Source organism: Oncorhynchus keta, chromosome 34 (assembly GCF_023373465.1).
Source record: "Oncorhynchus keta strain PuntledgeMale-10-30-2019 chromosome 34, Oket_V2, whole genome shotgun sequence".
Lineage (NCBI taxonomy): Eukaryota > Metazoa > Chordata > Actinopteri > Salmoniformes > Salmonidae > Oncorhynchus > Oncorhynchus keta.
The window spans coordinates 60,808,304-60,834,616 of record NC_068454.1 but is presented as its reverse complement, the minus strand read 5'-3'; the positions used below and the strand labels follow the sequence as shown (position 1 = coordinate 60,834,616).

Below are 26,313 nucleotides of genomic sequence, written 5' to 3'. Positions count from 1 at the left end.
TTCATACAAATGAGTTACTGATAGAAAAGTTAATCAGGGATAAAGGTTAGTGTAAAGACCTTCTGCCACGTTTGCAACATTACTATTTATTGTTCAACAGTGTTTCTGGAAACCAATACGGTTCGCACTGCCCTTATTGCTCCATCTTCAACATGAATAAATGGAAAGGTTCCCTCACTGTATACTTCTTTCAAAAGCCCTAAGTCTCATTCACTTACAGTTAAGCTCCCTCATTTCTTGGAGGTATGTTAAACCAAGGACACACATATATACAGAGTTATGTAAATAGCTTATTTCCCCTGAGGGGATTAATTTGATTTAATTCAAGTTAAATTGAAATGGTGTCATGTTACCACCAACAGTTCCAAGACGAGAGAATACGAATCCAAAATAATTGTGATTGAACATTTGGTCCTAAAATGACCTAGTCCTCTCTTTTGACACGTTTTCTATCCCCATGTCAAAGTATTGGTGAAGAGATAAGGCTGATATTGAAATTGACCCACCTTTGACACAAATATATCATCTGTCTCATCAATACAATCAAGTAGATTTGTAAGCATTCAAAACAAGTCAACAAACGTGTTTGTTAGACCTTCACACAGGTTTTTTTGCAGCTCTTCTCCGACTCAAACTGGTTTTGGTTTCCCTGACAACCTCCAAACCAGAACTGGGCACAGGCGTTAGCCGTAGTGTCATAGTACCACTTCACCACATAATTCCTGCAAGGCCCGGGGTCCAGAATCTGTCCACAGCTCTCATCTGGGAAAAGGGAAGAGAAATTGAGGATATTGATTTTACTTGTACTGTAAGAAATGGGGAAATATCAGTAAGGTGCTACACAGTAGTTTGAGCTCTGGAAAAGCGCTATATCCAATAAATCAAATGACCTGGTATTAAAGCATCCTGGGGCAGAGGTGGAGAGGTTGGGGGGAGCCTGGGTAGCTTTACTACGGGAAGGGGCATCTGGGTGGGGGCCTGGGGCCCAGTCATGACCACACCGTGGGTGGGGTTCTTCACCTCTGACGGAAGAAGGAACTCTGGTAGGCGCTTGAAGGGTTCCCTGTCAAAGGATGGGACCCTGTAGGTCTCCGAGTTATCTCGGTCCCCGGTCTCGGGGCCCGTTGGGGTAACGACTCTGTCTGACTCTCCTGGTGGACCTGGCTGTTTAAACCAGGGTAAAGAAATGGTTAAATGGATATATGTACTCTGTACATCTGCTATAGTATGTGATTGCACCTGCATAGGCTTGCACCTAAGTTATTGTCTATAATATGTGATTGCAATCAAAATCTTGACACACAGGTCCATGTATGAACGCATGCAAATGAACATGTGCACGTACACACACTCAATTTATGGCTGATTTTTAGCGGAAATACAATTTTGGGCCCAAGTTCAGACACTTATGTGGGGCCTTTTTAGCAATCTTTTGGTTATGGTGAGTTTTCCTAATTTTCTTCACAATATTATATTTTACAATGACATGATATATTGTACTGCAAAGCTTAGTGAGCTCAGTAAAACTCAGTAAATGTGCAGCCCTATTCTGATCATGACAGAACCATTATGTAAAGTGGAAGTGTTGTCATTCTCCCTGACCATCTGTGTTTTCTTGAAGTCTCCATTGAAAGTGGGCTTGTCGGTATCAGTCCTCTCTGGGGTTTCCCTGACAATCCCAGCTTGTCCAGGGGTTCCGGGGGAGTATCTGGAGCTGGGGATGGAGCTGAACTGGGCCCCACCATCACTCTCACAGATCCGACTCAGCAGCTTGCTCTCAAGGGCTGGATGATCCAAGACAAGACAGTCTTATATTATTGGGACTAGGCAATGAGACACAGCTATGCAAAACGTACAGATATTTAGGACTGGCTAGTTGGCTAGTTTTAACAGCACAGGTGTTTCTCTGGCTTTAGAAGTATTTAGTTCTATATTAACTCTTCAGATATAACTGGCTTTACAAGATCTTCCTTTACAAGGAACATATACTTCAGTAAGGATGGATATCAGTGAAAGGTACTTCCTGCTTACCAGGAAGTGTCCTGAAGTCATCAATCAGGTACACGTGTTCCCTGTCTGGGTCAGAGGCCATGAGGTGGAGCTCTTTCTTAAACTCCTCGTACAGCGGATCACTCTGGTTCACCACCCCGATGACAAACGTCTCAATGTTACTGCCATTGGCCTCTTTCACCGCCTCCTCCAGCCTCACAGTGTCCCTCTTGTCCGCCTGTCCATCTGTGATCACTATGGCCACTTTCCTCACCCCAGGCCTGGCCGCCTGGAACACCTGGTTGGCCTGATGGATGGCGCTGCCCGTAAAGGTGCCTTCGCCCAGGTAGGTCATAGTGCGGACCGCCGCCTTCACCTGGTGGTGATAAATATTTATTAAATCTCTGATGTAGCCTGGTCCCAGATCTGTTTGTGAGGTCTTATGTGACAATGACCATAAGAGTTGGCAAGACAGCACAAACAGATCTGGGACCAGGCTACTGTATTAGAGAGTAAAACTTTTCATTTTGGACGCTTGAGAGAAAATCACCTTGCATTGAACAGTTATATCATATGAATTGAATATTATCATTACAGAGGTCTCAATACAGTTTTGAGAAATGTAAAACTGAGAGTCTTGACCTGGTCCCGGCTGGCCTGCTGGTGCAGACTGACCACCACCATGTTGATGTGGCTGTAGAGGACCACCCCGACGTGAGTGGTCTCCCGGCTCACGGAGGCGCGGTCGACCAGAGCGTTCACAAAGTCCTTGACCACGTTGAAGTTGTCGGGGCCAACGCTCTCTGAGCTGTCAATCACAAAGACCATCTCCAGTGGGCTCTCACGGCACTTCACCCCACAACCTGGGGAAAGAGAAAAATTCATTGAAAGTCTGCAAACAGCCATTACAGGTATGGTATTGTACCTGATGTGTGAATTACCACACTAACCACATATAGATCTGACCAGTTTGATGACCTCCTCTCTCTGTAAAAGATGGTAAAACACTTTAGTGCCTAGTCATTGTAATACTACAGTACGGAGGCACAGTGTACAAAACAGACTATACTTACTGTTAGGCCAGGTTCCCCTTTTTCTCCCAGTCTGCCCTGTAATTCAGGAGGTCACTCAATAACAAATATATACATCTGATAATGTCCATGCTTTTTCCAGATTTATAGTAAGACTAGTACCAAAGGTCCAGCAGCTCCTCTCTCTCCAGTCTCTCCCCTGTCCCCCTTTCTGCCTCGTTCACCCACGAACCCCCTGTCTCCCTGTAGGAACGGCAAAACTGCAGAACTTTTCTAGAACTTGGAAAGCATTAAAACTTTGTCAAGTTCAAGACCATTTATGAGACTTGATTTGGTTCTGGGCCCCGAGATTATAGATTGGATAACATTATGTATTTATTAAGCTACATTTTATGTTGTTTGTGTGGAGGTTCTTACCTTATCCCCTTGAATACCCTGTCCTGGGGGCCCCCTGGGGCCCGTGATCCCCTGGAATCCTGACTCCCCCTATCAGACAAAATCAATTCAGCAATTTGACCTGTGGAAATACAGCACTAGTATACTGTATGCCTGGCTGTACAATGACCTAACATGGCATACTAAATGGTCCTTTAACTGTACCTTTGGTCCTTGAATGCCCTCTCCAGGCAGTCCCTGGGGACCCGGTGCTCCAATCTGACCTGCTGACCCCTGCAGAGAGAATCATGTCATCTTGATGCTCCGCCAGTCATACGGTTCCTATCAATCTTTCTCAATCCTGTGTACTCCAATCACGATGGCTCATTTCTCCTCCTATACATTGATAAAATGATTATTATTGGTCTGAATAGGATTCATGACCTTGGGACCCATTAGCCCGACTCCAGGTGCTCCAGCTGGTCCTGTGGGGCCTGGAGTTCCCCGGTCTCCCTGAACAGAAAGATCCTCAGGTTAAATACTTATATATAGATCACAAAAACAAACACATTAAGTTGCCCTTATAATTGGGTTAAGGTTATTTTGTGTCCTAAATAGAGTTTATGCAATCATTATACCGGAAAACTCACCTTAGGACCAGGTAAACCTTTTCCTTCTGGTCCAGTCTCACCTGTCAGTCCTGGTATTCCAGGGGGGCCCTAATAGACATGACAGAACATCCATTCATACAGTATTCAAACTGAATAGTCAGCATAGATCAATGAATATGATCATAATACTAGAGAAAACGGGGATAGTTACTGGAGTTCCAGGGAGGCCTTCCCCTTCAAGCCCAGGTGGACCAATGGGCCCTGGTAGCCCTCTCTCACCCTAAAAAGTGAGAGTGGTTTCACACCAATGGTCTTATGTGGTTCATTGGACATCTGAGAAATACTTGCACCTCCCAAATCAAACTGAAAGAAGCTGAATCAAATGACCTTCGGTCCAGTGATTCCTATTCCTGGTTCACCAACATGTCCTGGTGGGCCTACCGCACCAGGGTCCCCCTGGAAACAAAACAACCCAACATAAAATAGAACACTGACATCATCCTTAAGATATGGTAACACTTTAATATCCTAATAAAGTGGTAACCAACAGTGTTGTCAATGTTCCTTCTCACCAGAACATACCTTGATACCGGGTAATCCCCGCCCAGGTGGTCCATTTGTACCTGCTCGTCCAGCACTTCCAGGTTCACCCTGAAACAGGAAACATTTTATAATAGCAGAACCAACCATGCTTTGGGTCAGTAGTGTTGAGCATGACTGTTGTGCATGTGCTTACCTTGGCCCCCATTGGCCCCACAGGCCCTACTGCCCCTAGCTGGCCCCTGGAGCCCCGCTCCCCTCGGTCCCCCTGAGAGAATAGTCACAGATTGATTTCAAACACTCTTCCATACATCCTTTGAAATAGTGAAAATGCTTTAAGACTGCTGATCTGTACCTTTTCTCCAGGGACACCTTTTCCGGGTGCCCCATCAGGTCCCCTGGGCCCCTGTAATCCAATGTCACCCTGATACCATGTGAAATAAATACACAATACTGTAAACAATAAACACAGAGTTGACAGACTGGCATTAATGTACTGTCCTAGTGATAATGACATTGCATCACAGCACACTGTGCCCACCTTCTGTCCTATGTCTCCATCCTCTCCAGAGAGGCCCGGAATACCAGGCAACCCCTCCAATCCTGGGTCTCCCTAGAGGAGCATTTTCAAATCTCTATTAACACAGTTTTACTTGATCTGGTTTAAATACTGTCTTACTGAACCATCAGACTTACTTTAGGTCCTGGCTCCCCGACCCCTCTCTCCCCTGGGATTCCAGGCTCACCTGAGAAGCCTTGGCTTCCCTGCAGAACAAACAGTATATGAGGCATCATATTTACTAAATTAATATACTGTATGTTTGCGTCTTGCGTTCAGATCCAAGACTTTAGTTTTTGCCTGACAGACTCCCTTTGATCATGTGACATTCAACCTTACCTTTTGGCCCATAAGTCCCACACCTGGATTCCCTCTGGAGCCTGGAGGGCCAACTGGCCCTTGGCTCCCCTGGAAAGAAGGGGACATTAGAAGAAAATGAATATGAGTATAAATATGTGTGAGTATACAGTATGTTTGAGAATAGACACATTTACATTATACAAAAGGATCTGACTGCAGTTGAATCAGAATGTACCTTTTCTCCTTGAATTCCTGCCCCTGGCATTCCCACCGGTCCTTGTGATCCAAGCTGTCCAGGATTTCCCTGAGAAAAACACAAGACCTCTCGTCAAATGTCATTTCACTGAAGGAATATGGGATCATTCTCAATGGATCATTGATCATTTATCCTCATACGGAACAACATAAGACCTCAACATAGTAATGTCCAATAGTCTTAAACTTGCTTTACCTTATCACCTTTGACCCCAACACCAGTGAGACCACGCTCACCTCTGGGGCCCTCGTAGCCTCGATCCCCCTGAAAAATAGATACTTGAGTCCACATTGATATTTTTTTTAAATGACATATTAATGGCCCATTGTACTTACACCAGACTTCATTCAGACTTAAGGATGTGCACAGTTATACCTAACAGTATACATGAAACAGGATAATGCTCGGACACTCAAATATTTGCCCACCTTTGGGCCAGGGAGCCCCTCCCCAACAGCTCCCTGGTTACCCTGTGCTCCAGCAAGTCCTGGGGGTCCCTGAAATAAACAAACAGTCTCATAATTTTTGACCCTCAAACAGTTTTCTAATTTTCTGTCCAGTAAATGGCAACATTTAGTTTTGTTTTTAGATTACCATTGTCAAATCTGATCATATGAATCCGAGGTAGAAGGATAGGGTCATGTATAACGTTCCCATAGCGATCACTGTTTAGGTATCCAAAGCTGGCATCTACAGTAATACTTACTGGCTGTCCTGGCTCTCCAATTCCAATGGGACCAAGGGTTCCTGGTCTTCCCTGAATTCCTTTGGCCCCCTGAGAACAATGACACATTTCAACATTTATGTTATTTACATAAACTGTAAATGTATAGCATAATCTCTGTTATGGTTATTATTAGGTTACCTTTGGACCTGGGAACCCAATGCCAATGTCACCTGCTGGTCCAGATGCACCGGTGGGTCCTTGGTCCCCCTGTGTTAGAGGTGTACGATCACAGTGTGAATTTGTCAAAACGCCTACTACTTGAAACCCACACCACCAACAAGTTAGTCATAAAACACTTCTATTCCAAGTTCATACTGTAAGAGAGAACCCTTCCCCAGTGCTTCTCCACAGAGGAACTCTATCCATTCCAACAGAAGTCTACGAGGATGGGAAAAAAAGACAAAGGATCTTCATGGGATTCAATAACGCATCTGTCACTTGTTCCTGCTATACTTTCTTCTTGATTACATCAGAACTTTAATTTAAAAAATCTAAATAGCTAAATGGCTATAAATTACTTGATTCCAAGGCCTTCCTTGTTTGAGAGGTCTGGTCAATGTGTGAGAGAAAGTGAAGGATCAGTATTTAAATAGACATGGACAGAAAGATCAACTCAGCTCTCATGGCTTCTCTGGCCAAGCAACACACTTTGACAATAGAGATGCTGTGTGAAAATGTGTTTGCATGTAAGTAGCACCCATGAATGTAATTGGCTGATTTCCTAGCACCCCATGAATGTCATTGGCTGAGAATCAGCGTGCCTACTTTAGGTCCTGTTTGGCCCTCCGGACCCTGGTCCCCGGGTGGTCCGTTAACACCCTGTGGAAGAAACCCCCCCCAAAAAATCAAAAAATTAACTTCATGAATAAAAGCACGATGAAGTTGATTCATATAATGCACTGGTTCCATTGCAGTATCCTAACAGGTCCATGTGAAATGGTTTTGAAATGGCGTGTAAAACAGCCTTTTTTCTCACTGTACAGTATGTAGCTATTGTTAGTATAGAATTGATAGCCCAGAAAATCTAATTCATCCCTGATATCTGCCAAATCTATATTGTGAGGAGTATTTTACATTGTACGAGTTAGTAGACAATTCTTACAGTTGAACTAATGCAATACAAATGCACGGAACTATACAGATCAGAGCAGTAGTTTTGTTCCATTCTCAGGGCCTGCTGTCAAAACAACACAATTACTGATACCATGCCAGACGAGGGGCTGATGGTGAGGAGGAACAGTGCCACTGTACTGGCAACCCTGTCCTAGCAGCTAATCCTACGACACAAAGTCTGCTCCAGGAAAAGAATAATATCCTGCAAGCCTGGATTCACTGCTTTAGATACTCACATTAGCATCGGGATTAGGCGTAATCCAAAATTCACATTCCATAAGTGCATGGGTGGGAAAACGACAAAACTCAACTTCCACGATCCATGTTTGAGAATGAAAGGGAATAAGGGATGTCTCTGACTGACTTAGATGCATGCAGTCTGTTCTCAATGTCTGTAATCAGGACTCAGGTATTTTCACCCTGTCATCAAACAACATCTTAGTGAAAAAAGTACTCAGCCCTTGCTCTAAAGTGCATCATTCATTGAGAATCAATTAACCTATTTCAGATGAACATACTGTATCATATCCAATCATGATTAAAACAAGGTCCTAAAAAGGTAGTGAAATATACTTCATATACTGAAGGAGTAAAAACAACAATGATACATTGTACCTGGTCTCCTCTGGGTCCCCGTGGGCCAGGAGGTCCTCCAGGGCCCTGTAATATGACATCATGCTTCAATTGGCACACATACTGTAGAATAGATCACAATGTTGATTGAACCAAAATGGCACATTAATCATTGTACTTACTTCATCTCCTTTTTCCCCATGGGTGCCACAGTCTCCTATCTCCCCCTGAAATACAGCACAAGTTCAACCAATCATTGGCAAAACACTTGCAAGACAGTTGTATTCTGAAATGTCTTGAAAGCAGATGTCCCACCTTGTCACCTTTATAACCAGGACTGCCCTGTGAAGTAAGAACAACCGTGTTCAACACCCAGTGCTGAAGGTATCTCAGTCAACTATGGGAATATGGCGGTTAGATGGAAGTTAATTAGAATAGAATGCCTCAGAAAATAATTACAGAATAAAGAAATACATTGTATACCTCAAGACCGTCACTTCCTGGTCGGCCACTGACTCCAGGTTCTCCCTTGTAGAATTGAGACAGTGTTATAAATGTGAGATCAGGATTGTATGTAGATCACTGAGGTCATTCAAATAGTGAAAATCTCTATCGTTTTACGACTTACCCTTGATCCTTTTGGTCCAGATGGTCCTTCATATCCTGGATCTCCTTTTTTACCCTTGACGAAACGCAATACGTTAGTATATGGAGTCACTGTTGAATAAGAGTATTTGGTATTTCTTATAATGCTTTTATTTTGTTTTGTGTGATGTGTCAGTCATACTGGGTTACTGCATAATCCTCACTGTAGACCTAACATGTTCTGTTGAAAAACGTCTAGTGTACTCACTGGGTTTCCAGGAGGGCCTCTCTCCCCTCTTTCACACAAACACACTTTAACCTGTGGACACTGATACAATGAAAAGAAAATACAAAATCAATCTTATCACTCCACCTGCTACTTCCAGTGCCAATGTAGTGTTTATTGTTTTGAAGTACTTACCACCTCAAGCGCTATTGCACCCTGGATGGAAACAAATACAAGATTGTGTGAGATGTTTACCTAGAAACAATTCCAACAGTACCACTATTGACTGAACATTGTATTGTACCTGAGCAAGCCTTGCTGTACATGAACAATGGTACAGATGGTCAAGACATTGTTCTAAGGAAGAATAAAACAACAGAGGGGACAGGCGATAGAAGGCGAGGTCACTTCCTGTCGGTTTTGCTTAATAAAGCTGTTCTCTTTTAAACCTCTGCTAATGATGAATATCAATTAGAAAAAGAATGATGGATTTTGGGAAAATGTATAATTCATGCTATTGTCTGTCCATAGACAGGTCTTGACCTCATTTAGACTATAGACAAATCTCTGTGTTTATGGAAAATGCATATTAGGGGAAGAATTCCCCACGCAGGAACAATTCTGCCATTGAGGTTTGAGCCCCCGTTTAGGACACAGACATGATAACAAGACAAGTTTATCTGAGGAGCTCAGAACTGTTGGACGGGGATGTTGTGTGCCAACTACCTTAGTTTCCCTCACAAAACCTCTGGAAAAAGCTGTGAAGTTCTTATACTCATATAGAAAAGACAGTGTGGAGGTACTATCATACCCATTTCACACTACAAACTAATGATTCCAAACCATACCGTGCTGGTGTGGTTCAGCATACCAATCATCTTCAACTTGGGTGACATTGATGACAGAACACTCACCAACTCTTTCAGTAACTTCTCCTCTAGCTGGGGGTCAGTGAGACTGTGGACGAACTGCTGGGCCGGTGTGCTGGCGATAGCCCGAAGTTTGGCACTTTTCTGGCTCTGGCGGGCCAGGTCCGACAACCCTACAGCAAAGAGCTTCACGCCACTAGCCTTAGCATCTGCCGCTGCTCCGATCACATCAGGGTTCCTCGGATGATCGGCACCGTCAGTCATGAGCACCTCCACCCTGACACTGTCCTCCTTGGTCTCCTGGGTGAAGAGCTGCGTGGCGTTGGTGATGGCGTAGGTGGAGTAGGTGCCATGGCCTATGTAGACCATGGAGCTGACTCTGCTGTGGAACACATCCAGGTCCTGCCAGGCAGTGAAGCTGTGCTCTATAGACACGGAGCTGCTGTACTGCAGAGCAGCCATCCGCAGCTTCAGGGTCCATCCAGACACCTGGAGCATGGTGAGACGAGTGCTGAAATGCAGAACAAAGGACTTCTGCTTCTCGAACAGGAAGGTCTTGGCACTCTCCGAACTGTCCAGAATGAAGGCCACCTCCATGGAACATGTTGTCATGTCTGGGAGAGGGATACATACATGTGTTTCACATGGAGATCGATTGGATAAACTTCAGGCCAATGTCAAACGCAAATGAGCATATATACTGAACAAAAATATAAATGCAACATGCAACAATTTCAAATATTTTTGCTGAGTTACAGTTCATAAGGAAATCAGTCAATTAAAATAAATAAATTAGGCCCTAATCTATGGATTTCACACAGTGATGTAAAGTACTTAAGTAAAAATACTTTAATGTACTACTTAAGTAGTTTTTTTGGGGTATCTGTACTTTAATATTTATATTTTTGACTACTTTTACTTAACTACATTCCTAAAGAAAATAATGTACTTTTTACCCCATACATTTTCTCTGACACCCAAAAGTATTACATTTTGAATGCTTAGCAGGACGGGTGAAATTGTCCAATTCACGCACTTATCAAGAAAACACATGGTCATCCCTTCTGCCTCTGATCTGGCAGACTCACTAAATACAAATGCATCTTTTGTAAATAATGTCTGAGTCTTGGAGTGTGCCCCTGGCTATCAATACATTTTTAAACAAGAAAAAAAAGCTGCCTGCTTTGTGTAATAGAAGGAATATGAAAGGATTTATACTTTTACTTTTGATACTTAAGTATATATTAGCAATTACATTTACTTTTGATACTTAAGAATATTTAGAACTCAAGTAGTATTTTACTGGGTGACTTTTACTTCTACTTGAGTAACTTTCTATCCTTTAGTATAGTAACTTTTCTGTAAGGTATCTATACTTTTACAAGTATGACAATTGGGTACTTTTTCACCACTGATTTCACATGACTGGGCAGGGGCGCAGTCATGGGTGGGCCTGGGGGGGGGCATAGGCCCACCCACTTGGGAGCCAGCCAATTAGAATTAGTGTTTCTGTACAAAAGGCTTTATTGCAGCACAAGGTGCACCTGTGTAATAATCATGCCGTTTAATCAGCTTCTTGATATGCCACACCTGGTGGAGGGATTCTCTTGGCAAAGGAGAAATTCTCACTAAAAGGGATGTAAACAAATTTGTGCACAAGCTTTGAAAGATATAAGCCTTTTGTGCATATGGAACATGTCTGGGATATTTTATTTCACCTCATGAAACGACCAGCCACCTCCAACATAGTTTTAGAAATTTGGCAGTACATTCATTTTTTTGGCAGCCTCACAACCGCAGACAACGTGTATGGCGTTGTGTGGGCAAGCTGTTTTCTGATGTCAACATTGTAAACAGAGTGCCCCATGGGTGGTGATGGGGTTATGGTATGGGCAGGTATAAGCTATGGACAATGAACACAAATAATTTTATTGATGGCAATTTGAATGCACAGAGACACCGTGACGAGATCCTGAGGACCATTGTCGTGCTATTCATCCGCCGCCATCACCTCATATTTCAGCATGATAATGCATGGCCCTATGTTGCAAGGATCTGTACACAATTCCTGGAAGGTGAAAATGTCCCAGTTCTTCCATGGCCTGCATACTCACCAGACATGTCACCCATTGAGCATGTTTGGGATGCTCTGGATTGACGTGTACAATAGCGTGTTCCAGTTCCCGCCAATATCCAACAACTTTGCACAGACATTCAAGAGACAACATTCCACAGGCCACAATCAAGATCCTGATCAGCTCTATGTGAAGGAAATGTTTCGAGCTGCATGAGGCAAATGGTGGTCACACCAGATACTGACTGGTTTTCCGATCCACGCCCCTACTTTAAAAAAAAAAATTTTTTTTTAGGTATATGTGACCAACAGATGCATATCTGTATTCCCAGTCATGTGCAATCCATAGGTTAGGGCCTAATAATGTTAATAATGTTAATAATAAATGCTAATAATTGACTGATTTCCTTATCTTTGAAATTGTTGCATGTTGTGTTTATATTTTTGTTCAGTGCATTCGGAAAGAATTCAGACCCCTTGAACTTTTTTTGCATTTTGTTATGTCACAGCCGTAATATAACATGGATTTTAAAAATATATGTTTTCATCAATCTACACACAATACCCCATAATGACAAAGCAAAAACAGAAAAACCTTATTTACATAAGTATTCAGGCCCTTTGCTATGAGAATCGAAATTGAGCTCAGGTGCATCCTGTTACCATTGATCATCCTTGAGATGTTTCTTCAAGTTGATTGGAGTCCACCTGTAGTAAATGCAAATGATTGGACATGATTTGGATAGGCATACACCTGTCTATTTAAGGTCCCACAGTTGACAGTGCATGTCAGAGCAAAAACCAAGCTATGAAGTCGAAGGAATTGTCCATAGCGCTCCGAGACAGGATTGTGTCGAGGCACAGATCTGGGGAAGGGTACCTAAACATTTCTGCAGCGTTGAAGGTCCCCAAGAACACAGTGGCCACCATGACTCTTAAATGGAAGAAGTTTGGAACCACCAAGACTCTTCCTAGAGTTGGCGCCCAGTCAAACTGAGCAATCGGGGGAGAAGGGCCTTGGTCAGGGAGGTGACCAAGAACCCGATGGTCACTCTGACAGAGCTCCAGAGTTCCTCTGTGGAGATGGGAGAACCTTCCAGAAGGACAACCATCTCTGCAGCATTCCACCAATCAGGCCTTTATGGTAGACTGGCCAGATGGAAGCCACTCCTCAGTAAAAGGCACATGACATGCCACTTGGAGTTGTCAAAAGGCACCTAAAGACTCTCTGACCATTAGAAGCAAGATTATCTGGTCTAATGAAACCAAGATTATCTGGTCTAATGAAACCAAGATTAAACCTTTTGGCCTGAATGCTAAGCGTCATGTCTTGAGGAAACCTGGCACCATCCCTACAGTGAAGCATGGTGGTGGCAGTATCATGCTGTGGGGATGTTTTTCAGCGGCAGGTACTGAAAGACTACTCCGGATCGAGGGAAAGATGAACAGAGCGAAGTACAGAGAGATCCTTGATGAAAACCTGCTCCAGAGCGCTCAGGACCTGACTGGGGCGAAGGTTCACCTTCCAACAGGACAACGACCATAAGCACACAGCCAAAACAATGCAGGAGTGGCTTTGTGATAAGTCTCTGAAAGTCCTTGAGTGGCCCTGCCAGAGCCCGGACTTGAACCCGATCGAACATCTCTGGAGAAACCTGAAAATAGCTGTGCAGCAATGCTCCACATCCAACCTGACAGAGCTTACGGGGATCTGCAGAGAAGAATGGGAGAAACTCCCGAAATACAGGTGTGCCAAGCTTGTAGCATCAGACCCAATAAGACTCAAGGCTGTAATCGTTGCCAAAGGTGCTTCAACATAGTACTGAGTAAAGGGTCTGAATAATTATATAAATGTAATATTTCCATTTTTGTTTTTTTAAATAAATTTGCAAAAAAATCTAAAAACCTGTTTTTACTTTGTTATTATGGGGTATTGTGTGTAGATTGATTAGAGGGGAAAAAAACAATTTAAACATTTTTTTTTTGAATAATGCTGTAACAAACAACATTTGGAAAAAGTTAAGGGGTCTGAAAACTTTCCGCATGCACTGTACATCTACTTAGAATAAATCACGGTTACAATGACTTAGACATCAATAAATTTCAATGTTCCTGTTGGCTGAGAAAGTTATTTGACTCCTCCAGCAGATTGTGAACCCTTTTTTAACAAAAGACAGAAACACCTTAAAGAGCAACTGAACTTAATAAGCAACTTTTCCTTTTGAAAACGGCCTGTGTGTTCAAGTGTAAATAGGATCATTTTCGACATAAAGTCAGTCCAAAACTAAGATTTGCGAGATAATTAGGAAAAACACGGTATGTCACGGAACGAAGGTTAACTGTTATTTCAGTCGCATATCCTAATGAGAATTGAAACCGAGGCTAAATCAGGAAGTTCAGTCCCCCTTTAACATGTAATGTAGCCATATAGATAAACAATAATAATGGATAAGCCACAGTGACTGACCATCCTCACTAACATGTGGACTTCATTTACCATTTCCTCCATCTCTGAGAACACTGTATTTTCCTTTTCTTCTTCTCTGACCTATAGCCTCGTGAAGAAGTGCCAACAGTAGAAGGAACAGAGCCAATCCTTTCCCCATGTTGTTCTTTCTCAACATTCACACCCTATGCATAAAGGGGAAAAAAACATGTCGTATTCAAGTGTGACATCATTCTATATGGCAGGTGTGGATGCGATCTCCTCAATCACGATCATTGTTGATTCTCACCCCATTTGTTGGTGCACAGAATCAATGTACAGTACATGGGCCATCTGCAGAGTCACTGTATCAACTATGGGCTGAAGCTGTACTTTATGAATTCCTGTAATGTTGTCAAATATTTATACAGGGCACTAAAAAAACGAAATATTCAACTAAAACAACATGCCACACAATGTATGCTAATTTGTTGTGCCTAGAAAACAAAGTCAGTGTAATCTATTTTTCATCTTTTACATTCCACAAGACAAAATAATTACCAACTACTCAAAAAGTTGTCATTTGATTTGAAAATGTGGATTTTTATCATCTTACCTTAGTTATCATTTAAATACAGCCGCCGGTTTAGGTATAATCATCTGGAGTGGTTTAGGAAGCAGCATCTCGTCCTGATCACCAGTTAGGACTAGTGCACGACGTGAAGTGTGATGTCGCATAGGGATGGACAGCGCTCGGTTCCTCTGCAAGAATGTGTAGATTATTGTGCGCTACATGTCACTATGTATTCTCTTCACGTATCTTTATGAAATTTCAGTTTTACAAACTCACGGATACTGAATAAATTGTAGTCACCCATAGGACGTGTATGTGACCAATACAATTTGATTTACTAGCGCACGTAATATTGTCGCTCTGGGCAGTACACATGACTGTCATGCATTCCTTATAACGTATTATGCTTCATTAAGCATTATAGAGGTGTAAAAAGCTGAGGATAAAAAGTTAAAACACGTTGTGGTTTCTTTAAACATTTCTCTTTCCCCACAGTCTACGTTTGAATCCCGTTATTTGCTATTTAGAACTGTTTGTAACCTTTCTGCATTGTAATTATATGGATGTTGTACATAAAAGTCCCAACTGATACATGCTATGACGATTTTCCTCTTCTCCGCTTACACACTAACTTGAAAAACAGCCATTATGTTTTTTTTCAATAGATAGAGACAGAACACAAGCTCCCCCGCATGTTCAAGAATCATTTAACGCCCACGTGGAATGATACTTAATTTGATTTACAGTAGGATAAGGCCAACCTGCCAGTACTATGGTAAACTTGGGCTAACTTATGTCCCAACTTGTGTTCTGTATGTTCGATAAAACAAACGTATAATTTAGTGAAAAATAAGAGGGGTCAATTTGTTTCTCTTTCTCCAACTTTTCCGCGGACCCCCGGGGGTCTGGGGACTCCAGTTTGAAAACCCTTGATCATCTAACAGATGTAAAAGCCTATTAAACATGCATATCTACTATTACAATATAATACAAATGTAATCGTATCCCAATATCATACATCTTTGTTTGTAGCGCCACCTTTAGGAATTGACAGTGCCGTGTTCCCCAAAATTTTAACGGGTTTGTGCGTAACCGGACCAATCGAATAGCAATGTTTTTTTCCGGGGAAATATTTTGGTGTAACATGAAAACAAGCACGGTTTTGGTTTGTGGTCGTCTAGTTACCGCAGCCACAAAATAATAAAGCTCGCCTATTTCTACAATGTATCTTCTTAAACTGGGATTTTAAACCTAACCACACTGCTATACCTTTATGCCTAACCTTAAATTAAGACCAAAAAGCTAATGTTTGTTTTCATGAAATTTTACGATATAGGCAACTTTGACTTTGTGGCTGTGGTAACTAGTGGGCACCCAGTTTTGTCCATGTTGACATGTCTAGCAATTTGTAAGTTTCTTTCAATAATTTGTTATCTTTATTATTAGAAACACAATTTTCGAATGTTTATTTGCGGTTGATCTGTTGATACTGGTACTTCGGAAAGCTAATCTTGTGATGTCAAAACAATTGTAGCTAGCTAGCACTGCAGCTAGACAGAAAGTTAGCTAACTACTGTAGCTCGCTAAGATAGCAGATGTTCACATTTTTTTGCTAACAAATCTGCTACAAAGTATCCTATATCCACATTTTGTTTAATTAACTATTTCGCTAGATACAATATTGGATTAACATCTTGCCATTTTAATGCAACTTATGCCTATCGTTATATTACGCCTTGGGATTGCTAACTAAATCGTCTGTTAGCTGTGCCACTTGTCACTAGCCAGCAGTTAGCGACCTAATATGTTGCTCCCGTGCTGCACATAATGGTAGCTAACTACATTGTGACAACATTTGTACAATAACTTCAGCTAAGTTTATAGAAAGTAGGTTCAACATATTCGTTTATATAAAGTAGGCTAAACACATTAGTTTGCTCATTACTAGACTACTTGCTAGATGTCAGTTGGTAACTTTCAGCTGTACTGTAAATGCTGTTTTCCCCCAGTATACCCAGTTGTAAAAAGCAAGAAGCGCTTCCTTTGAACAATGAGTGGCTCAAAGCCAGACATTCTGTGGTCTCCCCACCACGCCGACCGCTATGTCATCTGTGACTCAGAGCTTGGACTGTACCGCATCGGACCTGTGGGGAGCGGCGAGACCAAAGCCGGAGCTCTCCCCCTCTCTGAGGAGACCGCTGCTACCCTATTAGCGATCAACTCTGACACCCCCTACATGAAATGTGTGGCCTGGTACCCAAAGCACGAGCCTGAATGTCTGCTAGCAGTTGGACAGGCTAACGGTAGGGTCGTCCTCACTAGCCTAGGCCAGAGCCACAACTCCAAGTGCAAGGAGCTAATGGGGAAAGAGTTTGTGCCCAAGCATGCACGTCAATGCAACACCCTAGCCTGGAACCCTGTAGACAGCAACTGGCTAGCCGCCGGGCTGGACAAGCACAGAGCAGACTTCTCAGTGCTCATATGGGACATTAGCAGTAAGTTCTCCCCAGAGGCTAGTGTAGCCACCGAAAAGATCCGTCTCTCGTCAGGAGACACAGACTCTGGCCTAGTGGTGACCAAACCCCTGTATGAGCTAGGCCAGAACGATGCTTGCCTGTCCCTCTGCTGGCTGCCCCGTGACCAGAAGCTGCTCTTGGCTGGCATGCACCGCAACCTGGCCATCTTTGACCTGCGCAACACCAGCCAGAAAACCTTCGTCAATACCAAGGCCATCCAGGGTGTGACAGTGGACCCCCACTTCCCAGACCGTGTGGCCTCCTTCTTTGAGGGCCAGGTGGCCATCTGGGACCTCCGCAAGTTTGAGAAGCCAGTGCTCACGCTTACCGAGCAGCCCAAGCCGCTCACCAAGGTAACTTACTGGTATGCTTTTTTTGGTCTGTTGTGAAATTCTGTTGTCCCCAGTGTACAATTGACTTGCACATATCAGGAGTATACTTTTTGTGTGATAGCGTAATGCATAATTGTGCTGTAGCCTACATGTTTTGGATGTAAGGATGTACAACTCACTTTCCTTTCACTCCCAGGTGGCCTGGTGCCCCACACGTATGGGCCTGTTGGCCACGCTGACACGCGACAGCAGCATCATCCGCCTTTACGACATGCAGCACACGCCCACGCCCATCGGCGACGAGACAGAGCCCACAATCATTGAGCGTAGCGTGCAGCCCAGCAACAGCCTCATTGGCAGCTTCGCCTGGCACCCCACTTCTCAGAACCGCATGGTGGTGGTTTCGGCAGCCAATCGCACCATGACCGACTTCACTGTGTTCGAACGTATCTCTTTCGCCTGGAGCTCCACCACTTCGCTCATGTGGGCCTGCGGCAGACACCTCTATGAGTGTGCTGAGGAGGGGGGTGTGGGAGGGGAGGGTACTGTAGAGAAGGACATAGCCACTAAGATGAGGCAGAGGGCCCAGTCCAGGTACGGTCATGATACGGTCCAGGTGTGGAAGAACCATTTGCTGGCCGGAGGGGATGACCCCCAGCTCAAGTCCCTGTGGTACACTCTGTTCTATATCCTTTATTATAAACTGGGTGGTTTCAGCCCTGAATTCTGATTGGCTGAAGGTCCATTGTATATCAGACTGTATACCACGTGTATGACATTTTGTTTTACTGCTCTAATTACATTGGTAACCAGTTTATAATAGCAATAAGGCTCATCTGGTATTTGTGGAATATGGCCAATATACCACGGCTAAGGGCTGTGTCCAGACGTTGCGTCGTGCGTAAGAACAACCGTTAGCCGTGGTATATTGTCCATATACCACACCTCCTCTGGCCTTATTGCTTAATTACACTCAATCTTAACTGGACCTCGAAGCCAGCTCCACTGTCTTTTTTTCATTGTTCCCTGCTAATCAAGGACTGATTTAGACCTGGGACACCAGGTGGGTACAATTAATTATCAGGTAGAACAGAAACCCATCAGGCTCCGGACCTTGTAGGGTAGGAGTTGAATACCCCTGGTTTATTACATTACTGGTGCTTACTAATTTCTAAACATATCTAGGTTTGCGTGATGATTCATGTGCTGTTTATTACATTTGTTGTTCTGTTTATTTTTAAGTAGACACTGTCCTTGTGTGAGAAACATGCCTGGCGTTCTGCTTGCACTGTAGTGATTCTTTGAATTATCATTTGTCTTTGTTCTTACACCTGACATGCTGGATACAATGTACATAGACTAAGTTGCTATATTGTATGTCACTGTTTGCACTGTGGTTCTTATGATGTCTCAGCGTTCCGTTTCCTATGTAAGTATCACTCATGAAGCAGTACACTGAAGACATGGAGCAGAAACAGCAGGGGAACAAACCGGCCCTGGTCTATTCAGGCATCAAGAACATAGTCAAGTCCAGCTCAGGTAAGCAACCTAAAGATCTAGATCATTTTTAGGTTTATATCTAGGCTAAATATACAGACTGAACCCTTGACAGTATTATGTAACACTCTACATAGGTACTGTACTGTAAGTTATACAACTCTTTTTCATTGTTTTCCCTAGATTTTTCTTCAAATTGGAGCAAAAAAGCCCCTGAAGTAACATTTGTATATCTGTTTGTCTCTACTCCACCAGGCACTACAGAGAACCGGCGGTGCTGGAGCGGCTCAGACCGCCAGACGGACGTCCCCAGGTTCCACAGCGAGGAGCGCAGCCTTGCCCTGCGTCTGTGTGGCTGGATCAACCGAGGCCCTGACATCAACGTGGAGCCCTTCCTGCGCTCCCTGGAGGGGGAGGGGGAGTGGGAGCGTGCGGCCGCCGTGGCCCTCTTCAACCTGGACATCCGTAGGGCCATCCAGATCCTCAACAAGGGAGCCTCCGCTGAGAGAGGTATTGGCGTGGAGTCATCTGGGACAGGGCTATGTAATGCATTTTTGAAGATTCTTTAAAGGGCTCAATAACTTGTTTGCAATATACACTTTATGTACTGTACACAGCATAAAGTATACTACTAATTACTGCCTGGTCACAGACTGACAGGGAGATTAATTAGATATTGCGTGTTAACAGTACATGCATTGCCCTCCTGTGCTCTTGTTGCCTGAGGTGTCACTTCCATCACAGCAAAAGTGCTATAACATACTGCTAGGATTTCACCACTGTAAACAAACAAAAGCAGTATACAGTCAAAGTATACCCACCAATATTAGATTCGGATTTGGCTATAGTGTACAGTGGAAGCTCATGAACCAAGATAATAAACCAAGCTATCCAAGCAAAATAAACAAATTTTCCCCACCCTTCCTTCATTGCAGGGGACCTGAACCTAAACGTGGTTGCTATGGCGTTGTCAGGTTACACGGACGAGAAGAGTTCCCTGTGGAGGGAGATGTGCAGCTCTCTAAGGCTGCAACTCAAGAACCCCTACCTGTGTGTCATGTTTGCCTTCCTCACCAGTGAGCCTGGCACATACGACGGAGTACTGGTACGCAGGGAAGAGGGTAACCCATTGATATAAACTGGGTTGCCAGATTTTTATATGCATTATCCAACCCTTTATAACATTCATTATCATGTTAGGCTGAAGTACAAAGGGCTATAGTACCTGAATTGTCAAACGGGGCTTGGGACCACAAGGGGGCCTGAGTTTTCAGGGAAACTACAAATTAATCCTAAATATCAGCAGCAGCATGAAGAGGGCAGTGTTTGACATAGTAGTTTGAAGATTCCAACGTTAAAAAAAAGGTACAACTTAGTCATTGAATCCCTGTTGTGTTTCCCTCCTTAGTATGAGAGTAGTGTGGCTGTAACGGACCGAGTGGCCTTCGCATGCATGTTCCTAAACGACACACAGGTAAGACCTCCTCCAGCAAACGCACGACAACATACACTAAATAGATTCACTGATTACCCCGTTTCTATCTATTGAAAGGACTGTTTCACTTTCTCTGTGTGTTGTTATGTAGCTGCCTCGCTACATGGAGAAGTTGACCAGTGAGATGAAGGAGGTGGGGAACCTGGAGGGGATCCTGCTGACGGGGCTGACCAAAGACGGAGTGGACCTGATGGAGAGCTACGTGGACCGGACCGGAGACGTCCAGACGGCCAGCTTCTGCATGCTCAAGGTATGGTCAGAGCAGGGGCTGAATAGTCTTGCACAGCTCGACATAACATCGACCTTGTGGTTCATACTACGATCACCTGTCCCATGTTGGCTCGAATTAGATAAGTTTTGCTCAAGATCGATTGTTGGATCTTTTATCCAAGGTTTTTCCCCACATTCAGGCTTATAGATTTGTTGAATCTTTAAGATTTGCTGGAGTTCAAATGCTGAATGATAAAACAAAAAACAACTGTAAAAGTGACAATACAAATATCATAGAAGCTATGCTGATGATGTGAGACTGACACAGTAACAGGAGCCCACTTGCATTCTGTTTCAAACTCAAATACCTTTGTCACTATAAGGGGAGATTCATGGCCTAGTGTCCTTCCCTCCCAGGGTTCCCCAGGGGAGGTGGTGAAGGACCCGCGTGTCCAGTGCTGGATCGAAAACTACCGTAACCTGCTGGACGCATGGAGGTTCTGGCACAAACGGGCTCAGTTTGACATCCACAGGAGCAAGCTGGACCCCAGCTCCAAACCACTGGCACAGGCAAGGGAAAGGGAACACTGCACTAAGAGATGGGCTGTTGTTCATAGTTATTAATGTCTCTGTCTTTTGGTTTATCTGTTCATAAATCTTCACATGGAGGATGTGACTAAGTGACTAACTTGCTTGCAGGTTTTACATAAACTTAAAACACAATAATTAATATGATTATCCTGATTAATAAGTGATGCTAGTTGTTTATTTGTTATTGGTCAGCTAGATAATGATGCACTGTATTGGACGAGTACATTAATCTCTAGCTTCATAAGTTTAACAATGATCTCGATGCTATAACCTATTCATGTTGGCTTCTGCTAGCTCTAATTTAACCTGCCTGTCCTTATCACACTTGACCTTTGTTGTTGCCTGCTGCAGGTGTTTGTGAGTTGTAACTTCTGTGGGAAGTCCATATCGTACAGCTGCTCGTCCATGCCCCACCAGGGCCGCGGCTTCAGCCAGTACGGGGTCAGCGGCTCGCCCACCAAGTCAAAGGTCACCAGCTGCCCCGGCTGCAGGAAGCCCCTCCCCCGTTGTGCGCTCTGCCTCATGAACATGGGCACGCCTGTGTCCAACTGCCCAGGTACTGGACATGGTATACTCCATAGATAGGCTCTGGGTGGAAGTTGCCTGTAGCCACAGATCTAGGATCTGTTTACCTTCCCCTAATCCTAACCATAAACAATATGGGGAGAGAATGAAAAACTGGTCATGGATCAGTGTCAAAGTTCAACTTTACCCTGCTGTCACAGTTCTGCAGCCAGTCTAACTTCCTCATTACACACCCTATTATGCAAATAGGAATGCAAGTGCATACACACACTTCAGGGTAATTGAGCGAGAGAAATGCATACATGCAGTATATTAGCTAGTGATACAATGTTGTTGTATCACTAACTAATACAAATCACACAGAAAATAAATAAAGCAGATCATTAATGTGATAATGATTGTAGATATTGATCTGTACTTTAGTTGGTTTATAAAACATCAAACAGATTATTAATAGTAATTTAGTTAACCTGTATAGCTCTTTTCATTACAGAAAATAATCTTTTTCCATTAGATGTGTGTAGTCATACCGCTGTTGTTTTTTCCAGGCACGGGGAAGTCAGACGAGAAGGTGGATCTGACCAGGGAGAACAAACTGGCCCAGTTCAACAACTGGTTCACCTGGTGCCACAACTGCCGCCATGGCGGCCATGCAGGTCACATACTCAGCTGGTTTAGGTAAGAACATTACTGGAACGTTCAGATAACATTTTCTGTATCAAGAGTAGTTTTGTCAACAGAATGCATCGTGGGTCTTGTACGATATCCTGGCAGTGTGGTGCCTTGACCTCTCCTCAGTGTGAGAAAGACAAAGGAGCTGATCGTGGACGACAGGAAAAGGCGGACCGAACAGGCCCCTATTAACATCGACGGGGCTGTAGTGGAGTGGGTCGTGAGGTTCAAGTTCCTTGGTGTCCACATCACCAACAAACTATCATGGTCCAAACACACCAAGACAGTTCTGAAGAGGGTATGACAATACCTTTTCCCCCCCAGGAGACTGAAAAGATTTGGCATGGGTCCCCAGATCCTCAAAAAGTTTTACAGCTGCACCATCGAGAGCATCCTGACCAGTTGCATCACTGCTTGGTATGGCAACTGCTCGGCATCTGACTAAGGCGCTACAGAGGGTAGTGCGTACGGCCCAGTACATGTTCTCTCTGCTACCGCACGGCAAGCGGTACCAGAGCGCTAAGTCTCGGTCCAAAAGGCACCTTAAAAGCTTCTACCCCCAAGCCATCAGACTGCTGAACAATGAATCAAATGGCCACCTGGACTATTTACATTTACCCAACCTTTGTTTTTACACTGCTGCTACTCGCTGTTTATTATCTATGGATAGTCACTTTACCCCTGTCTACATATACAAATGACCTCGACTAACCTGACTAACATTGGAGCTCCCCAGGGGTGTGTGCTCAGTCCTCTCCTGTACTTCCTGTTCACCCACGACTGCATGGCCAGGCACGACTCCAACACCATCATTAAGTTTGCTGACGACACAACAGTAGTAGGCCTGATCATCGACAACGACGAGACAGCCTATAGGGAGGAGGTCAGAGACCTGGCCAGGTGGTGCCAGAATAACAACCTATCCCTCAACGTAACCAAGACTAAGGAGATGATTGTGGACTACAGGAAAAGGAGCACAGAGCACGTCCCCATTCTCATCGACAGGGCTGTAGTGGGGCAGGTTGAGCGCTTCTAATTCCATGGTGTCCACATCAACAACAAACTAGATTGGTCCAAACACAGCAAGACAGTCGTGAAGTGGGCACGACAAAGCCTATTCCCCCTCAGGAAACTAAAAGGACTTGGCATGGGTCCTGAGATCCTCAAAAAGGTTCTAAAGCTGCAACATCGAGAGCATCCTGACTGGTTGCATCACTGCCTGTTACGGCAATTGCTCGGCCTCTGACCGCAAGGCACTTCAGAGGGTAGTGTGTACGGCCCAGTACATCACTGGGGCAAAGCTGCCTGCCATCCAGGACCTCTACACCAGCCGGTGTCAGAGGAAGGCCCTAAAAATTGTCAGACCCCCAGGAACCCCAGTCATAGACTGTTCTCTCTACTACCGCATGGCAAGCGGTACCGGAGTGCCATGTCTAGGACAAAAAGGCTTCTCAACAGTTTTTACCCCCAAGCCATAAGACTCCTGAACAGGTAACCAAATGGTTACATGGACTATTTGCATTGTGTGCCCCCAACCCCCCCCAACCCTTAATTTACGCTGGTGCTACTTTCTGTTTATCTTATATGCATAGTCACTTTAACTATACATTCGTGTACATGCTACCTAAATGGCCTGACCAACCAGTGCTCCCGCACATTGGCTAACTGGGCTATCTGCATTGTCCCACCACCCGCCAACCACTCTTTTTACGCTTCTGCTACTCTCTGTTCATCATATATGCATAGTCACTTTAACGATACCGACATGTACATACTACCTCAATAAGCCTGACTAACAGGTGTCTGTATATAGCCTTGCTACTCTTATTTTTCAAATGTCTTTTTACTGTTGTTTTATTTCTTTACTTACCTACACACACACACACACACACACCTTTTTTTCCCACACCATTGGTTAGAGCCTGTAAGTAAGCATTTCACTGTAAGGTTTACACCTGTTGTATTCGGCGATTGTGACAAATAAACTTTGATTTGATTTGGTTAAGGGCTTGTAACTAAGCATTTGATGGTAAGGTCTGCACCGGGGCATGTGACAAATAACATTTGATTAGATTTGTTAGCATTGTGAGAAGTCACATTTTTGGTGGTTAGTGCATTTTAATGGTTGTTTATTGATTGACCTTTGGTTGTCCTCTCTGTTCCCCATAGGGACCATACAGAGTGTCCAGTGTCGACCTGCACCTGTAAGTGCATGCAGCTGGACACCACAGGAAACCTGGTGCCTTCAGACAGCCACTAGAGGGGCTTCTGGTAGGATCCATAGCCTAACCACCAGCCTAAAGCCTGCCTGTGCACGCTGACTTCACTACGGCACCCACCATCCGACACATCCCAGACTAAGCCAGGTTGCTGGGTACTGTTCTGGACAGGCCGCTTGAATAGTGTTAACACTGGGTGATAGCTTGGGTTGAATAAAAACTTCACTTCTTTTCATAATCATATGGTAAAAGAGGCTAGATGTGTTACTGATGAATCAATGAATGTCTTGAAGGATTGTGGTTTGATGCTTGCTAATGATATTAAGGAGATCCTTAAAGGGATATATTATAAAAGTTGTGTTATAAACAACCTCCTTTAACCAAACCTGAATCAGGATGATCCTTTAATTCCTAACATGAGCATATAGCCTTAATTTCCCCTATGCCTCAAATAAGCCAGCAGGTAGAGGATGTGATTGTGTTCCAATATATTGTAGCTATGTTTTAAGACTTACATTTTTTCAAGCTTTCTTTCTGGGTCACAATCAGACTGAGATATCTCGAAAAACATTGACAAAGTGATGAAATAAGGAAGTTAGTTACCCCAGGCAACAAACAGAAAGAGAACAAATTGACAATGCTTTCTCTTCTGGTTACCCTGGCCTGTGCCACTTCATCTCACATTGTATGTCAGGGTTTACAGTGCAGGGGCAGGGTGGGGGAAAGTTGTCTGTGTATTCACCTCCCCACTCCAGGCCTGTGTCTTGTGAAAAGAGGCAGAGAAAAAAACAGCAGCTGCTCGGCACTCCGACAAGACCCTCCAGATTGTTCTCTTCATAAAGAACTTCAGCTGCTGGAACACCACTGAACACCATTGACTCAAAGAGGGCGAGAGCAGGAGCGCGAGAAGGCCCTCGGTTCTCTCTCCCCGGGACAAAATCGCGCACAAAATATGCACACACACATCAATCCGGGATGGGTGTCCAGACGTACTCCACAGGGACGGCGATGTGTAAGATGCATTGTCAATGTGTTTTTCTTTCTCTGCCGCCCCCCAATGGACTCTACTGCTTCGACTCGGGGAACCATTGTAAACGTGAGGGGCCTGCACCCGAGCTGGCTAATTAACTTAGTCATGGAGTAGGGAGGGGGCATGCGAGCCACTGTATTCTGTTTTTCACCACTGTCTCTCAGCGTCGGATATTTTCTGGCGTACCCTTTTGTGAACCATAATGGAGTGGGGTTCGCACATTTGGTAGGCGTGTACCGTTCTGAATAAAAAGTTACTTGAACTTACGTCTCCAAAATAGTTTTTGCATTTGCCTTTTGAAAACGGAATCATAGTAACGAATTGCTTCAATCTTTGGTGAAAATGTATGCCCTTTTAATGATAACTTTAGGCCTAAATCTTTGGTGTTCTCGATCATGT

General features: G+C 43.9%; 2 protein-coding genes across 2 annotated transcripts; one reads left to right on the top strand and one right to left on the bottom strand.

The window, feature by feature from the left end:
• Window positions 1–65: 65 nt before the first annotated feature.
• Window positions 66–15,109, bottom strand: LOC118367430 (collagen alpha-1(XXVIII) chain-like). The gene is made up of 36 exons (XM_035750904.2): window positions 14,870–15,109; window positions 14,326–14,459; window positions 9,800–10,368; window positions 9,081–9,101; window positions 8,928–8,987; window positions 8,703–8,756; window positions 8,558–8,602; window positions 8,390–8,416; window positions 8,257–8,301; window positions 8,117–8,161; window positions 7,154–7,207; window positions 6,527–6,595; window positions 6,368–6,436; window positions 6,090–6,158; window positions 5,857–5,925; window positions 5,641–5,709; window positions 5,445–5,513; window positions 5,243–5,311; window positions 5,088–5,159; window positions 4,902–4,970; window positions 4,743–4,814; window positions 4,589–4,657; window positions 4,394–4,462; window positions 4,218–4,286; window positions 4,046–4,114; window positions 3,840–3,908; window positions 3,621–3,689; window positions 3,438–3,506; window positions 3,183–3,263; window positions 3,063–3,098; window positions 2,940–2,976; window positions 2,632–2,852; window positions 2,032–2,365; window positions 1,603–1,784; window positions 891–1,164; window positions 66–762 (listed from the first exon to the last, which is right to left on the bottom strand). Exons 2-36 carry the CDS (start codon window positions 14,450–14,452, stop codon window positions 590–592), a joined length of 3,564 nt encoding a protein of 1,187 aa, XP_035606797.1. The 5' UTR covers window positions 14,453–14,459; window positions 14,870–15,109; the 3' UTR covers window positions 66–589.
• Window positions 15,110–15,946: 837 nt separating this feature from the next.
• LOC118367427 (GATOR complex protein MIOS-like) lies at window positions 15,947–26,176 on the top strand. The gene is made up of 12 exons (XM_035750897.2): window positions 15,947–16,235; window positions 16,837–17,696; window positions 17,872–18,361; window positions 19,116–19,214; window positions 19,428–19,682; window positions 20,108–20,277; window positions 20,581–20,646; window positions 20,759–20,917; window positions 21,295–21,447; window positions 21,820–22,024; window positions 22,542–22,671; window positions 24,835–26,176. Exons 2-12 carry the CDS (start codon window positions 16,878–16,880, stop codon window positions 24,923–24,925), a joined length of 2,637 nt encoding a protein of 878 aa, XP_035606790.1. The 5' UTR covers window positions 15,947–16,235; window positions 16,837–16,877; the 3' UTR covers window positions 24,926–26,176.
• The last annotated feature ends 137 nt before the right edge of the window (window positions 26,177–26,313 follow it).

What these genes read in the sequence shown, in the direction of transcription:
- LOC118367430 (XM_035750904.2), bottom strand. Translation starts at nt 14,452, where the DNA reads ATGTTGAGAAAGAACAACATGGGGAAAGGATTGGCTCTGTTCCTTCTA. An exon ending in CTGGACCAAAAGGATCAAGG is followed by an intron (nt 8,603 to 8,702) that starts GTAAGTCGTAAA and finishes CAATTCTACAAG; the next exon opens with GGAGAACCTGGAGTCAGTGG. An exon ending in AAGGGGAACCTGGCCTAACA is followed by an intron (nt 2,977 to 3,062) that starts GTAAGTATAGTC and finishes CATCTTTTACAG; the next exon opens with AGAGAGGAGGTCATCAAACT.
- LOC118367427 (XM_035750897.2), top strand. Translation starts at nt 16,878, where the DNA reads ATGAGTGGCTCAAAGCCAGACATTCTGTGGTCTCCCCACCACGCCGAC. An exon ending in AGCCCAAGCCGCTCACCAAG is followed by an intron (nt 17,697 to 17,871) that starts GTAACTTACTGG and finishes TTTCACTCCCAG; the next exon opens with GTGGCCTGGTGCCCCACACG. An exon ending in GCACATACGACGGAGTACTG is followed by an intron (nt 20,278 to 20,580) that starts GTACGCAGGGAA and finishes TTCCCTCCTTAG; the next exon opens with TATGAGAGTAGTGTGGCTGT.